Genomic DNA, 16,315 nt, shown 5'->3' on the forward strand with positions numbered 1-16,315 from the left:
TGTTATTTATTTTAAAAATATTAACTTTAGGTAAGTCACTAGTATTTGCTCAGTGTCCTCATGCTATTAGCATGTACGCCATGTGTCCATATATCATGTATTTCATCATTTTTTGCTTAAAAACTCAATCCTGTTACTTTCAGTCCTGTTACTCATATGAAAAATAACAGGACAGAGTTAAGAGTAACAGGAGTGATTTGTGATTTAATAATGTGAATATTAGCTGATATAATACTGTTCACCTGTATCATGAGTTTTACAGTTGAAATTACTTAAATTGTAGATTTTTAGGATTAGTTTTACGATGTGAATGCCATACTTGCAGGGAGACAGTCCACCACGACGTGACTTAATCTTTTTGTCTTTGTCTTTCTTATCTTTTGTAGAAGATAGAGAGAACCCATACTATGCAGTTGCCAGAAACACACACCCATGGCATGCTGCAAGGGAAGGAGTAAAACACACCCGCAACCCTCTCTTTTCCACCCTTTTTGTCTTTCCTTCCCTCTCTCTCCCTCTCTTTTCTCCTCTCTCTTTCCAGCTTCTTCCCTGTGAAGAACTACTAGCACACAGCACATCCCTTCAGCACAGAAATCTCTCTCACACAGCCATGTACACACTCTCTTTCTCACACATATGGACACTCAGTCCTGTTACCCAGTGTTCATTCCTGCTTCAAGGCTAAGTCTGTTATTTATTTTTCTAAAGAAATAAAATTAAACCACTGTTTTTTATAAGTTTTGTTTGATCCATCACTTACACAATTGTTAAATAAATTAAATTATTTACAAAATTATATACTTGAGGCTTCTGTCTTCTTTTAAATGAAAAACTTGTTTTGCATTTTTTTTATTAAAATGCACCTTGGCTTAATATAATGTGATTTTTTTGTCACAAATATCAATAATTTGAACAAATAACCAACCATTTCTGTAAAATAAACACTTTCTTTAGGTGAATACAAAGGAATTAACTGACATGCTTTTAAACATGCTTTTTAAATGGCACATGAGGACTGAGAAAACATGCATCCATATTCTGCTTTGAAACCTTGTAAAAAATGAAATAAAGTTGCCTGAGATTGACCAATAAACATTTTGAACAGTTAAATATGTGTAGTATTAGATTCAGTGTTGAAAAAAGTTAAAAAATAAAGTTTAATTTTGAAGAGTTACAACAAGCAAATGTCACCCATTCGGTGGAACGGCCCTTCAGCATTTCTGATCAGGAAATATTCCTGTGTCCCTCCCTCTCATCCCTCTCTTTCACAGTAGATAAGTCCATCATTCTGAGTTAAATGTGTTCAAAAGTCTGAAAATCTGTGTGGAACTTTAAGGAACGTCACTAACAAACACCTTTTTCTGCAATTAAGCAAACTTTTTTGGGTGTTATTCAATAAAGTTTTTTTCTGTGTACAACTGTTCAGAGCTGTGCTAGCTAACCATGTGCTTATTAGCATCTTTGAGCGGCTCAAAAGTATCGAAAATTGTCACTACCGAAACTTCACCACGTTTCGGTCGTGACTGTTTTTGGTAGTGTCATCATTGTTTTGGTAGTGACAAAAAGAAACATAAAATCATTTATTTGGGAGAAATAAACTAAATTTTAGTACAGTTATGCAAATCATTAGTATTTTAATATGTTTTAGTATGTGAGTTAAATCGTGTAATGTGATGTGGTCACTACCAACACATTACTGTCACTACCGGAAATGTGCAGTCACGACCGAAACATGCGATGTTTAGCCAAAAATAAAGTATATTGAATGATCAACTAAGATGTTATTATAGTGTTTGGTTCAAACTAATGAATCCTTCACTTTGAAATCAGTATGATAAACTTTATGACTTTTACAAAGAAAGATTGGATTCAAAATACAACAAATCTCATAAATTACACTTGAAATATTGTTAAAATTGTAATTGCTATTGATTTACCTGTGAAAACATTTTTTAAAAATAGCAAAAATATATTTACGAGGTAGATGTAAACAAAACCTCAATAGGTCATAGTAACCCTTCTTATTAAATTATTTATTATTGTGTTTCGGTAGTGACAAATTTAGAAAGAGGAAAAATATTCCAAAACTTTCTGAAAATACAATATGAGAATTAACTGCACAAATAAATTAGACTTGATGAGAGAGTGAGCAGAGAGAAGGAGCTTGTGTTCATGTATTTGTTTTGAAACTCTGGAATGGAGTTCTTCTGGTTTCAGTCACATGATGCAGCCGCACATCAATGATGTAACTGTCATATGACTCTGTTAATGTGACCCACATATTTCAGTGTGGGAGTGGATTTATTGTGTACAAAGCTTCTTGTGGTCTGACTGATAATACTCGGTTCCTCATACAGTATGAACATTTTAATAGCCTATAAATTTCAATAAATAAAACATGCAGTAAATTTTTATAATAGGGTGAATTCAGCTAAACTGAGTCAATAAAACTATTGTCTTTTTAAAGCAGAATTTGAATATTTGATGTAGTTTGCATCAATGATCATGACTGTGAAGCTGCTATCTGTACTGTGTAAAGCTCCAGTTCTATTATTGTATATTATGTGATGTGTTTGAGTCGGGCAGCTCTGCAGATCTCGTTACAGTCGTCTCCGTGCTGATGTTTAATGAAGTTGTTGATTCCGGCCTGCTGGAAGTTGCTGGATCTCGGCTTCCTGAGCGAGTGAATCTGAGGGTCGGTCAGATACGTTAAACCCTTCCCGTTCGCCGTGATCCATCCTGAGGAGAAAAACGCTTTAAAATGGGAAAGTTGCTGGAACGCTTTTCAAAACAATCTTAAAAAAAGTTTATTGAGTTCAGAAACAGAGACACTGATATAGAGAAGAACTGCAGATCTTTTTCATGCTCAAACAGCAGCATTACACACTAGAGACAGTCACATGTTCTTCCAGAGACGTTGCTGGAGATCTCACCTTGCAGATCCACCACCACCTCCTGACGACCGGAGAACTCGTAGGTGAAGTGACCGAAGGCGATGCCGTACTTGGTCGCATCGGTCTCCGCTTTACCTCTTGCGTTGTTTGTGAGTTTTACAAACGTCCCAGACATGTATGGCTCTGCAGACAAACAGGTCAAGATACGGTCCGCCTCCAGAACCTGAAACAGACAAACGCAGTAAAGCCTTATGCCGTATACACAATAGAATAACAACAATCATATATGATTTGTATAATATATGGTCCAAAAAGCAGATCCCATCAGTCTCTTTAACACCCTCTTACTGATTTATTATATTTTCCTCCATTCAATGACTATGCAATAATAATATTAATATTAATAATAATAATTATTATTATTATTATATTTCTGAACAGTTATTATATATATTATATTTACAATATTTTTATTGTTATTTAAACAAATACTCTTCAGAGCACAAATACATTACAATTCCAATAATACTATTGCACTGTAAAAAAACAAGTATTTAATAATAATAATTTTATTTTATTATTATTATTATTATTTACATTTTACAAGTTAATCATCCATAAATCAATAAATATATTATTACTACTATTATTAAAAATACTATTTTATTGTTATTTAAATTTTATCAATTAAAAATCAATAAATAAATATATTACAATTCCAATAATATTATTGTACTGTAAAATTAAAAAACAAGTATTTATTATTATTATTATTATTATTATTATTATTTAGATTTTACAAGTTAAAAATTATTATTATTAATAATAAATCAATAAATATATTACTATAATTATTATTAAAAATAATTGTATTATTTAAATTTTACAAATTAAAAAAACAATAACAAATATATAACTATTCCAATAATACTATTGAACTGTAAAAAATTGTTTATTATTATTATTAATTTATTTCATTATTATCACTTGAATTATATAAATTAAAAATCAATAAAATATATTACAATTCCAATAATACTATTGCATTTTAAAATATAAATGAATATTATTATTATTATTATTTACATTTTACAAGTTAAAAATCAATATTATTATTGTTATTATTAATAAATCAATAAATATATTATTAAATTAATATTAAAAATAATTTTATTATTTAAATGTTACAAATTAAAAATAAATAAATATATTACTATTCCAATAATACTAATGAACTGTAAAAAAAGTGGGTTCTGTTTACAAATACAGGATCTCTTAATGTGCAAGACATATTTGGCGAGTTTGATCAATTATTAATAATGTGTTGGATCTCACCAGTAGCACTTCAGAGGGGATGAAGAAGATCTGGGTTGTGACGTTATTATCATACAGGAGTTTATTAAACTCGGTAACGTAGTATTGTGCCGTCATCTGTCGCTCCACGTCGTCCAGGTGTGCGTGAAGCCCTTTATCCTTCAGATACTCCTTCCCTACATAACTGATGATTGAATGTGATTAGCACTACATTACAGTCTCAGGCATCAGTCTCAGCAGAAAGCTGTTTGGAAAACTTTAAGCTTCTTTTTGTTGACAATAGATTTATAAATTTTTATTACAGACTTGGGAAGATAGCAATTCATGTGGGTCATACTTTGGAGATTAAAAAGTATCAATTCAGAAAAATCCCACCTGAGCAATGTTTTGATTCTTGTGGCATGATTGTTCATTAATTAAACTAAAGGTTTGTGTAGGTGCATTTGTGGTGTTTCACCTGTTGAGCAGTTGTTCCTGGTGCAGATACTGAAGCTCGATGGCTTGTCTCTGTTTGCCTTTGACACCCATCGATTTCCCAATGTAAACGCTGGTTTCGCAGCCCATCCAGACGCCAGAGACCTTCGAGTACTTCAAGATGATGGCATCTGCAGATCAGATGAAGACAGACTAGTCATTTCGGCCACCAACACTTCATGAAGTGAAGTACATCACAGACATTAACCTCAGTCTGCAGAAGAAACAGCGTCAGGCGTCACCTACCGTAGGCCTTCTCCAGTTGTTTATTGTCCAGGGGTTTCAGCGGTTTGTTCGGCAGTCGCTTGACGAGGCAGCTTTGACAAACTCCAGCCAAGAGCGATCGGTAGTCACGCTCCATCAGAACATCACTTCCCATGATGCAGTTCTTGAAGCATTCATTGCACGGCGGCTCATTGTCTCCCGTAGACGAGGGTGGGGCGGTAGAGTCTGACAGATGCTCAAACCCCAGTTCCTCAAAAGGTTCGCTCTCGGTGGACAACAGAGTCGTTCCTTGGCATTCCTGAATCTTTTGCGGGAATGCTTTTGTAAGCCGATCCGTGGGGCTCATGGACAGTTTCTGCCAAGATGAGTGCGATCCGAAGCTATCGCACAGGGAAAACGAGGAAGTGCTTCCACCTTTGGGATGGTCAAACTTTGCACCTTTATTGATTTCGTTGCTGTCATGGGAAGGATCTACAATGTCCTCCACGGTTTCAATGCCGCTTTGAGACGCTCCCGATACGTGTTCCCATGAAGAGCCGCTGTTCTTCCGAACATCTTTCTGTTGGTCCTCAACGTCTTCAGTTGTGACAAGCTCTTGCTTTGGTTGGGATTGTCTTTGGGATCCTTTGTCATGTCTAAAGTTGTTGGGAACACTACTTCGATTGCTCGGAGAGATAACGTTTGCTTCTTTACTTCCATCAAGAGCCTCAAAAGATCCAAAACTGCTTTGTTTATCACAAGTATGACAAGTTTGAGAAGGATCTACAATGTCTTCCACAGTTTCCACACAACTCTGAGATAGTCCCGATACTTGTTCCCACGAGGAGCCACTGTTGAAGGAACTTGAAGACGTTCTTGCTTCAGGGTTCTTCTGAACATCTCTCCGTTGGGTACCTGATGTATTCAGTATGTTGTCCTCAACATCTTCAGTTGTGATGAGCTCTTGCTTTTGTTGGGATTGACTCTGAGATCCTTTGTTGTGTCTAAATGTGTTGGGAACGCTACTTCGATTGCTTGGAGAGACGACGTTTGCTTCTTTACTTCCATCAAGAGCCTCAAAAGATCCAAAACTACTTTGTTCATCACAAGTACGACAAGTTTGAGAAGGATCTACAATGTCTTCCACAGTTTCCACACAACTCTGAGACAGTCCCGATACTTGTTCCCATGAGGAGCCACTGTTCAAGGAGCTCGAAGATGTCCTTGCTTCTGGGTTCTTCCGAACATCTCTCCGTTGGGTATCCGGTGCGTTGTCCTCAACGTCTTCAGTTGTGACGGGCTCTTGCTCTGGTTGGGACTGACTCTGAGATCCTTTGTTGTGTCTAAAGGTGTTGGGAACACTACTTCGATTGCTTGGAGAGACAAAGCTTGCTCCTTTACTTCCATCAAGAGCCTGATCAACCAAAATTAAAGATGGATTCTGTTTGGAGGAAAGCAGGCTCGAATGATCGGCCGTTGCAAGAACTTCTGTGTCCGTCTGAAATGCTGTTATGCATTGCGCATGAGTCGAGCACGAACCACCTCGAACGCCATTCTTGAATGCCTCACAAACTGACTTGTGATGCTTCCCAAAAACATCCAACACCTTGGCAAAATCACCGAGCGCAAACAAAACAGGGCCGAACTCCACCGAACGGTAGCTGTCGGGAATAAAAGAGCGCGGGTCAGAATTACGGAAAGTTTCCACCTTCAACAACGACTTAATCTGCTGTATCCTCGCCATGATTTCAGCACACAAAGAGGAATCCGCTCTAGCGCAGTAGTCGACAAATAAAGTGAAGGCTTCCCGACAGACACTGGTCGCTGTGATGACCGTCTCGGACGTGCCGCTCATCCATCTGTGCGTCGTGGCTAAGCAGTAAGCAGCTTTGAGGAACGTGTGCAGCTCCAGCTTGCTGGTGACGGCGTCTCCTGCCGTCTTTGTTAACAAGCCGATCTCAAAGGCCTCCTTAGCCAAAGCGAGGTACGTTTGCTGATCCTTCATGGGGCATTTCTTTGAGAAACTGTAGGATAGTAAACAAATGCCCTGGGCGACCTGCAGAAGAGCATTAGGAGGGGGAAATGAAAAGGTAAACACATCTAGTGTTAATGTCTGCAATAACAGCCTGCTATCCTGACACTGTAGAACAGATTCAGTGTGATAACAGAGCAAATGAGTTTGTCAGTCCGGTTCTTATTTAGTTTGTCAGTCAGGAACGGCCCTCTTTATTTAATGAATGAATACAGTCATGCACATTTATGGAAGCCCATATCCTATATCCATAAAAAGTCATAATGACAAAAATTTACTTTTTTTTTTTTTCCTTTTCATCTCATCTCATAATTTTGACTTAATATCATTATCTGACTTTTTGTCAATTTCATCTTATAACTGAGTTTTTGTCATAATTATGACAGTCATAAGCTCAATTTTTTATCTCATAATCTCAACTTTTTGTCAATTTTGACTATATATCTAATAATTTATGACCCAGTATGTCATAATTCTGACTTTTGATCTCAATTATGACTTAATATGTCATTATTTTGACTTTGTCATGATTATGACTGTCATAATTTTGACTGTCATAATTTTGACGTTTTATCTCATAATCTTGACTTTTTGTCAATTTTGACTTAGTGTCAAAATTCCGACATTAATAATTGTAACTTTACATCTCAATTATGCCATAATTTTAATTTATCACATAATTTAGATTTTTTATCACATTTAATTTAGACTTTACATCATAATTACGATTGTCATAATTATGACATTTTATCTCATAATCTCGACTTTTTTGTCAATTTTGACTCTGTATCTCATTATTATGACTTACTATGGCATAATTTTGATTTTTTTTTTTTTTTTTTTCAATTTTGTCTTATCTCATAATGTTGTCTTTATATCATATATCCCACTATTTTATCTCATAATTTTGATTTTTGGTGAATTTTGACTTTTTATCTAAAAAAAATTATGACTTTTTGTGTTGTAATTTTGACTTTTCTCATTTCATATTCACGACTGTCACAAACTAAAAAGAAAGTGAATATAAAAATATATAAAATGTGCATTAGCGTATATAATACTTAAGATTAAGACAGTAAAAGGCACTTTACACAAACAGGGTACAAAACAGTGCGTCAAATTTTGTTATTTTACAGTCAGATAATAGAAATATTAGTGCCTCTAATGCTTTAGAAAAATTAATGTGACATGAAACAAAATCTGTTTGTGGAATAAACAGGCTCTGTTTAAGCTGACACAGAGTCGACTCACCACATTGGTCAGGACGTACAGAGATCCATACTGACTGAACACAACTGCCATTTTGGCAGCCCGCGCCGCAGACAGCAGACGATGGCGAGTCTCTCCGAGAAAACTCTGGAAGAGAGCCGGAGAACATCTGACGACGGGCTCAGCACAGGTAAAAACTGATTCAGGACATTTCAGACTGTCTTACCAAGTCAATATGAGGCTTTTCCTGAAGCGCAGCGAAGTCTCTGTCGTTCATGGAGGTCAGTATGTTGGCCAGGAGCCCGAGGGACGTTCCAATGCCCTGAAAACAGATTCAAGAGGATGACTGATGTTCAACTCCAGACACACTGATGGGCAAAATGAGTGATAGAGGCCAACAGTGTGTAGTGTAAGTGTGAGAGTCTGTAGTATAAGTGTGTCCAGACCTTTTTATCAGGTTGTGGAAGAGCGTAAAAGCCAATCAGAGACGCCCATATGAGTTCAGCAGCCTCAAGCCACAGACCTACAATTAACACAAACATATTACAGTTACAATAACAGACACACATTAACCTCTTATGGACAGATCATTAATAACATTTTACCGTTCAGGGTATGATATTACTTTCAAACTATCCTTACCCATGATATGATATGACTGTTTTCTTTATACAAATAAACCTTCCTCAAAAGCCTGATGATCATATTTGATACTCATGATTTTTCTAGTAAATGATGATGGATAATCAAGTAAACCTAAGTTGCTTCGGTGCAGTTGAAATATTACTAACAATATCAAAGTTATTCTTACGTTTACTTGATAAAAATCAGTGCAGATTTCACAGCAGAAAGACACGTGAAGCACGAACTGAAATACTTGATAAAAAAGTCTAAAATCAGATGAGAGAAGGACTGTAGGAGATTGTTTTGATCATATTAGAGGCCTTAGAAACATGATCCAGCAGGTTAATCAGGTTAACACTGAGTTAATTCCTGTAATTCCTCACCTAGCGTCTGCAGCACTTGTCCGCGCACCTGAAGACTGACGGCTTGCACTAGCGTCTGATCACTGGCCTTCTGATACGTCCAACAGCCTGAGTCAGAATTCATCCCACGGTCAGAAACAACACAGTAGAGATGGACAGATGAGGTGGAAGAGGAATGAAAGTGAACGTACCTGTTGAAGCTTTATTATTGATCAGACTGCTGAGAATGAACTCGGCCTTCTGCAGTTTACCTGCATCAACAAAACCAGACGATCACACTACGGAAGAATCCCAGCGAACAGGGAACGTTCTCTCAACGTTATGAACAAATGTTCTTCCAGTAACGTCAATAGAACATTCGTTCAACATTATTTGGTCTTTAATAATGTTCTCAAAATGTTTGTAACTTTTTTTATTTAGTGTGTAATGTTGCTGTTTGAACATAAACAACATCTGCAAAGTTTCGACGCTCAAAGTTCAATGCAAAGAGAGATATTTTCTTTTACAGAAATCACTGTTTAAGGACTGGTAGAGACTACAACGAGCTTCTTCCTGGGTTGGTGACATCACTAACCCTAAAATTTACATAAACCCCGCCCCTGGGAACACACAATAAAGGGTTATGTTGGGCTGCTTTAGAGAAGAGGAAGAGTTGTTGTAGTAGAGTGTTGTTACCATGCCGTCATTTTACGCCGGACTGCTTCACAAACGAGGGTCAATCCAACACAAAAGATTAACATGACGGCACATGCTAGTGGATGAGTTGAATCAACTCCACAGCAACTACATAAATTTATCCACTAACCATTCAGAAACGTCTAAAAGTTGTAACTTCTTCCTGAGTCTCTCCATCAGTGTCGACTCCGGTTTGAACAATGTAAGGCTGAACACCGTTACTGACAATCCTCATTTGGGCTGCGTGAGATTCTCCAGCTTTGTTGTTGTTGAGCGACCGAAGCGCGAGCTGTTAAAGCTCCGCCCTCTTCTGGAAAGGGGGCGGGAGCAGCAGCTCATTTGCGTTTAAAGGGACACACACAAAAACGTTGTGTTTTTGCTCACACCCAAATAGGGGCAAATTTGACAAGCTATAATAAATGATCTGTGGGGTATTTTGAGCTGAAACTTCACAGACACATTCTGGAGACACCAGAGACTTATATTACATCTTGTGAAAGAGGCATAATAAAGCTCACCAGTGTTCAGATAGACACGAGCCTGTCTGATGATGACCTGAGGGGCGATGGGAACGTCTGGGTAACGTTTGTGCAACATTTTAGCAATCTTCAGCAGGACATGCGAGGCATCCATCCAATACAGAAGCCGGTCGAGCAGGAAGACGGCAGCGACGGCCCACTGCGGCTCATCTGCGGCGATGCTGTCTCTGAGAAACACCTGGAATCACAGCAGGATTCAGATCTCGGATTCAACGGCCTTATTCACCATGAGTGACGGTCCAATCGTTACCAGTAACTGCGGCAGATGCTTCCTGACGAGGTCCGAAGAGTTAATTTTGTCCTCAGACATCACAGACTGTTTGTACTGCCATTTCTCCTCCACGAACGGCCATTTTCTGTCCGCCGCCTCCTGTAGGAGCATGTCCAGTTCATCCGGAAACAACCCTGAGGGTCAAAGGTCAGTGGTCAAGCCTTATTTAATACAATTAATAGGAATATGTCTTTCTTTTGTTTTTGATTTTGTCCAAACAATGAAAGTCAATGTTGTTGAATTACCCAGCTAACAAAAATACGTTCTAAGAACGTTTTGCTATTGTAAACTTAAATGCAGAAAGTGGGCCGTAGTGTTGCTGCTATTTTCACACATTTATACTAACTTTTGTATTCAAGAATCAAAATAAATAAATAAATAAATATAAAACAGATAAACTTGTTTGCATACTGTAGGCCCATCATCACAAATAACTGACTGACTGGCGCCCTCTGCAGCGCTGTGTGCGTCATTACCGCGGCGGTGCGGCAGCGTCGAAGTGTCTCCCGTCGGTCCGCTGACTGCGCGCCTCAGACACTCCTGCAGCAGCAGCGACACCTCCTGGCCGCTCATGCTGTTACAGGCAGAAAACAGGACGACACTTCACTTTATAGTTATATTTTTATAGAACACCAATATATCACAACACTGATGTCTAGCCCATTTCTGCCACATAAGACAAAAAAAAAAAACTTAATTACGACATAAAAATTCTAAATTATGACATACTAAGTCATAAATTATGAAAGAAAATTTTTGTTTTTGTCATAACGACGTTATAAAAGTTACGTTTTAAGTCATTCGATTTTTTTAAAAAAATATTATATTTATTACGTTTTAATTCATAATTATTTTTTTTACAAAAGCATGATTTTTTTTCCTTATGTGGCGGAATTGGGTTTCCATATATGCATGTTTCCATTCAAATGTAATCAAATATTTAGAAATCACTGTTCAATGTTTCAAACGTGTTACTTTTAAACTCGTTTAAACTTCCAAACACGTTCCGTCATATTACAAATAACATGGAAGCAGACCATTTTACAACAAAAAAATAACGGAAAATAAATGTCTTTAAACAACACAAAATGCAAATGTTTTTACCTTAAGAAATCCCGACCGGAGGTTATCAGAAAAAAACACACGACAACAAAACGGGAACTTCCATTAACCCGCCCTCAACTAGAATTAGAGTTTGACGAGAGTTACATTTACAGTGTTTAAATTTACCGCGTAATAAACTTTGTTTGTAAACCTTGTTTATTTGTTTATGTTAAGAAGTTAACAGTGTAACAACAATATCGGGTCCATTTCATGTTCCTTTCGCTTCCGTGTGACGTGTACCAGTGTCTCAGCCAATCACAGCACGCACTGGCGTCTCACGAGCGAAACGACACAAGACTGAACGCAAACAACGCGGATCTAAAGTAACATGTAAGAGATTAGTATTACTAATGTTACATATTAATACACGTTTAAGATACAAATACTAAGAAAACACATATCTCATACAGTTTACAGTGTCACTGAAGGAAATAATTGGCGTAATATTCGACTCGATCAACAGGTGGCTCCGTGGCGCAATGGATAGCGCATTGGACTTCTAGGCAAATCTAGCGATGTGATTCAAAGGTTGTGGGTTCGAGTCCCACCGGAGTCGCACTTTTTAAATAATTATTATTAGTTATATTAATTATAAAATAATAATAATACTACAATAATGCAACTACACTAGTCCATTTGTGCTATAAATATAATAAAGCTTGGCTGATATTTGTTAGATATTGTAGACTTAACAATCGTCATTGTCCATGCAAATCTTTGCTGTTTCTGTATTTGCATAAACACATTTGAAGAGCATCATTAGCTGAACGAATTCATGTGTTTTACAGCTGCAATGAAGGACATATGCAAACGTGTGTGTGTGTGTGTGTGTGTGTGTGTGTGTGTTTGCCTTAGTGATGGCTGCCACTGTCTGTTATTGTGTACTACATATGAAATGTATGATTTAAACAATTCAAGGGGAAACTTAAAATCCTGTCATCATTCACCCTCATATTGTTGCAGTGATCTAAACCAAAAAAAAAAAAAAAAAAAAAAGATCACTAAAGAATCATAACATTAAATGATAATAATATTAGTCCATATGACTCATGCATTACAAGTCTCATATTACAAGTCTTCTGAACCCATAGGACAGACAGGAAGTAAAAATGTCCTTTTGCCGAAAATCTATCAAATTTCATTCATGTCCCCTTATATTTAAATATGAATCTCATCTGTATTTTCATCTGCTGTTCCTCCAGCTGTCCAGCAGAGGTCAGTGTCTCCTGATTGACTCTCCTCCTACTGGACAACACTGACACTACAACTGAAAGAGCTTGAAATAAAATAATAGAAATAAAATATGCTTAAAAAATAAAATAAAACAAGTATAAAATAAAATAAGCTTAAAAATAAAATTTGAAATAAAATAAAATAATCTTACAATAAAATAAGCTTAAAATGAAATAAAATTTGCTTAAAGTCCTGTAGTCAACAATTTTATCCCTTAAAACTCATCTTTAATCACCAAAATAACATGCGTTTTTTTCCTGTGAAAAAAAATCTTAATGTCTTAAAATAGCTTAAATGTAACTCTACACCCTTGCCTCGTTTAATATTCATACACAGATCTATGAATATGATAATTAGCCCCGCCTCCCCTCACTCGCATGAGCTCAGACTCGGTCAAATTACTGAGGTAAACACTGCACAATGGTTTCGCTTTTTACAACATCGGACACATAACAATAATTAATATGATTAGCCTTTTGCTTGACTACATTATCAAACAGCTAATAATGTGTTACTAATGTTACACAAACCATGTTCACATTCAGCTGCCTTCTAACAATCAGAAACACTTTGAACAACTCAGAACGTCAGTGGAGAAAGGCATATAGTTCATCATAATATCGTAATATTCATCATACACCCGCCATATTGCTAAATCTACCCGATTTTTTAAATCAACAGAAAAATATTCTGGGATAACTTTCTTTTGAGAATCCCTTGCGCGGTCAGTTAATGATATGCTAAAGCCCGCCAGCACATTGACATTATTGGTTACAAGGTAGTTTGTGACGTCATAAACACCAGTGATTTCAAACCGCAGGTTTGAGACTGTCTTTGGTTCACTGCAGTTTTAAAGAGAAAATACTCAGCAATGGTGTTGACTGATGAATTTGCACATGGTTTGTCTTAAAGCACGTTAAAAACACCACATAGACATATAAACAACACTAAAATCTTGTTTTTCACTACTGGGGGACTTCAAGATAAAATAAATAAAAATACATCCCGAATTGGGAGGTTTTTTAAATTGGAATAAAATGAAAACTAAAAGACTTTCAAATCACATGATCCAATATTTTATCCACAATAGAACATAGATAACATAACAAATGTTTAAACTGACAATTTTTACACTTTTATCCACTAAATGAGCTCATTTCAAATTTGATGCCTGCTACAGGTCTCAAAATGGTTGGCACAGGGAGCAACAAATGGCTGAAAAAGCAAGAAATTTTGAAAAGATTCAGCTGGGAGAACATCTAGCAACTAATTAAGTTAATTGATATCAGGTCTGTAACATGATTAGTTATAAAAGGGATGTCTTAGAGAGGCAGAGACTCTCAGAAGTAAAGATAATCATCTACAGTGCATAACATCATCAAAAGATTCAGAGAAACTGGAGAAATCTCTGTGCATAAGGGACAAGGCCGAAGACCTTTATTGGATGCCCGTGGTCTTCGGGCCCTCAGATGACACTGCATCACTCATCGGCATGATTGTGTCAATGACATTACTAAATGTGCCCAGGAATGCTTCCAGAAACCACTGTCGGTAAACACAATCCGCCGTGCCATCTGCAGATGCCAACTAAAGCTCTATCATGCAAAAAGGAAGTCATATGTGAACATGGTCTAGAAGCGCCGTCGTGTCCTGTGGGCCAAGGCTCATTTAAAATGGACTGTTTCAAAGTATTCTATGGTCAGACGAGTCCAAATTTGACATTCTTGTTGGAAATCACAGACACCGTGTCCTCCGGGCTAAAGAGGAGGGAGACCTTCCAGCGTGTTATCAGCGTTCAGTTCAAAAGCCAGCATCTCTGATGGTATGGAGGTGCATAAGTGCATACGGTATGGGCAGCTTGCATGTTTTTGAAGGCACTATGAATGCTGAAAGGTATATAAAGGTTTCCAGACGACGTCTATTTCAGGGAAGGCCTTGTGTATTTCAGCAGGACAATGCAAAACCACATACTGCAGCTATTACAACAGCATGGCTTCGTCGTAGAAGAGTCCGGGTGCTGAATTGGCCTGCCTGCAGTCCAGATCTTTCACCTATAGAGAAAAATACATCAAAGACGACCACAAACTCTTCAGCAGCTGGAAACCTATATCAGGCAAGAATGGGACCAAATTCCAACACCAGAACTCCAGAAACTCATAACATCGATGCCCAGACGTCTTCACACTGTTTTGAAAAGAAGAGGAGATGCTCCACCATGGTAAACATGCCCCCGTCCCAACTATTTTGAGAGCTGTAGCAGGCATCAAATTTGAAATGAGCTCATTTTGTGCATAAAATTGTAAAATTTCTCAGTTTAAACGTTTGTTATGTTTGTTATGCTCTATTGTGAATAAAATATTGGCTAATGTGATTTAAAAGTCTTTTAGTTTTCATTTTATTCAAATTTAAAAAAACGTCCGGAAACGTTCTGGAATTCGGGTTGTAGACTAAATAATTAGACAGGTAAATAAATCAATCAATTATTAATTATGTTGATAATTTATAATATTATGTTAATTATGTTAATATTTTGAAAAGTATTATTATAGGTGTATTATATAAATACTATTTTTAATATACATAAGTGCCCTGAGGTCCATGTATGTCTGCTTAAGAATCACATTCCAAAGTCAGACTTACCCCCAGTTTCACAGACAAGGCTTAAATTAGTCCCAGACTAAAATGCATGTTTGAGCTGTTTTAACTGAAAGGATATCTTAAAATATGTCAGTGCCATTATTTTGTCTCAAGATGCACACCAGTAATGTTTTTTTCTAAAGCGCGTTTATAAAAGATACTTAAATGCCCTAATTGAACTAAGGCCTAATCCTGGCTTAATCTAAACCCTGTCTGTGAAACCAGGCCTTTGTGGTATTATTTTGTTTCAAATCATTTATTTGGAGCATTTATGCTGAGATGTGTAGGTTCTGCTGTGACACGTAACTTGAAACTCTTTCAAGGAAATCTATTGAAATGTGTTGTTTAAGGGGAAGCACATCTCAGCCGCAGCACCCTGGAGTTGGTTCACCCTCCGCCTATAGCCTAATGTGTACAAAAAAAGTTTCTGAAGTAAACATGCAAATGTCAATGGTTAATGAGTCTAAATCATGCACTGTGTAGCTGCAATAAAATTAGTAAAAATGGATGTCTTTCAGTGTTTTTGAAGCATTGTTATCAGCTTCCCTCTTTTTCAATACCTAAAAATTATTTAAAAAGGCAAATTGTCCAGCACAGCAATAAATGTAATGCCAGCATGTATTTGACACTGAACTTTCACACGAGACTTGATCATTCTGAAACTTAATGGCACCATCATCATCACTTTTGCTTCTCTTTAGTGGAAAACCTTCTGCACTTCCCTTTTCCTGATAATATTCAAC

The 16,315-nt window shown here is 36.9% G+C and overlaps 1 protein-coding gene and 1 non-coding gene across 2 annotated transcripts; one reads left to right on the forward strand and one right to left on the reverse strand.

Moving 5' to 3' along the window:
- Positions 1-1,133: 1,133 nt before the first annotated feature.
- alpk1 (alpha-kinase 1) lies at positions 1,134-11,949 on the reverse strand. Its single transcript, XM_051898571.1, has 14 exons — positions 11,703-11,949; positions 11,075-11,172; positions 10,578-10,732; positions 10,307-10,505; positions 9,305-9,364; positions 9,135-9,221; positions 8,574-8,650; positions 8,354-8,449; positions 8,170-8,274; positions 4,929-6,942; positions 4,666-4,813; positions 4,230-4,392; positions 2,934-3,117; positions 1,134-2,739 (listed from the first exon to the last, which is right to left on the reverse strand). Exons 2-14 carry the CDS (start codon positions 11,169-11,171, stop codon positions 2,561-2,563), a joined length of 3,564 nt encoding a protein of 1,187 aa, XP_051754531.1. The 5' UTR covers position 11,172; positions 11,703-11,949; the 3' UTR covers positions 1,134-2,560.
- Positions 11,950-12,167: 218 nt separating this feature from the next.
- Positions 12,168-12,258, forward strand: trnar-ucu (transfer RNA arginine (anticodon UCU)). Its single transcript is given in 2 exon segments — positions 12,168-12,204; positions 12,223-12,258. It is a non-coding gene; the product is annotated as a tRNA-Arg (tRNA).
- Positions 12,259-16,315: the final 4,057 nt, after the last annotated feature.

The sequence above is a fragment of the Ctenopharyngodon idella genome, chromosome 7 (genome assembly GCF_019924925.1).
Source record: "Ctenopharyngodon idella isolate HZGC_01 chromosome 7, HZGC01, whole genome shotgun sequence".
NCBI lineage: Eukaryota > Metazoa > Chordata > Actinopteri > Cypriniformes > Xenocyprididae > Ctenopharyngodon > Ctenopharyngodon idella.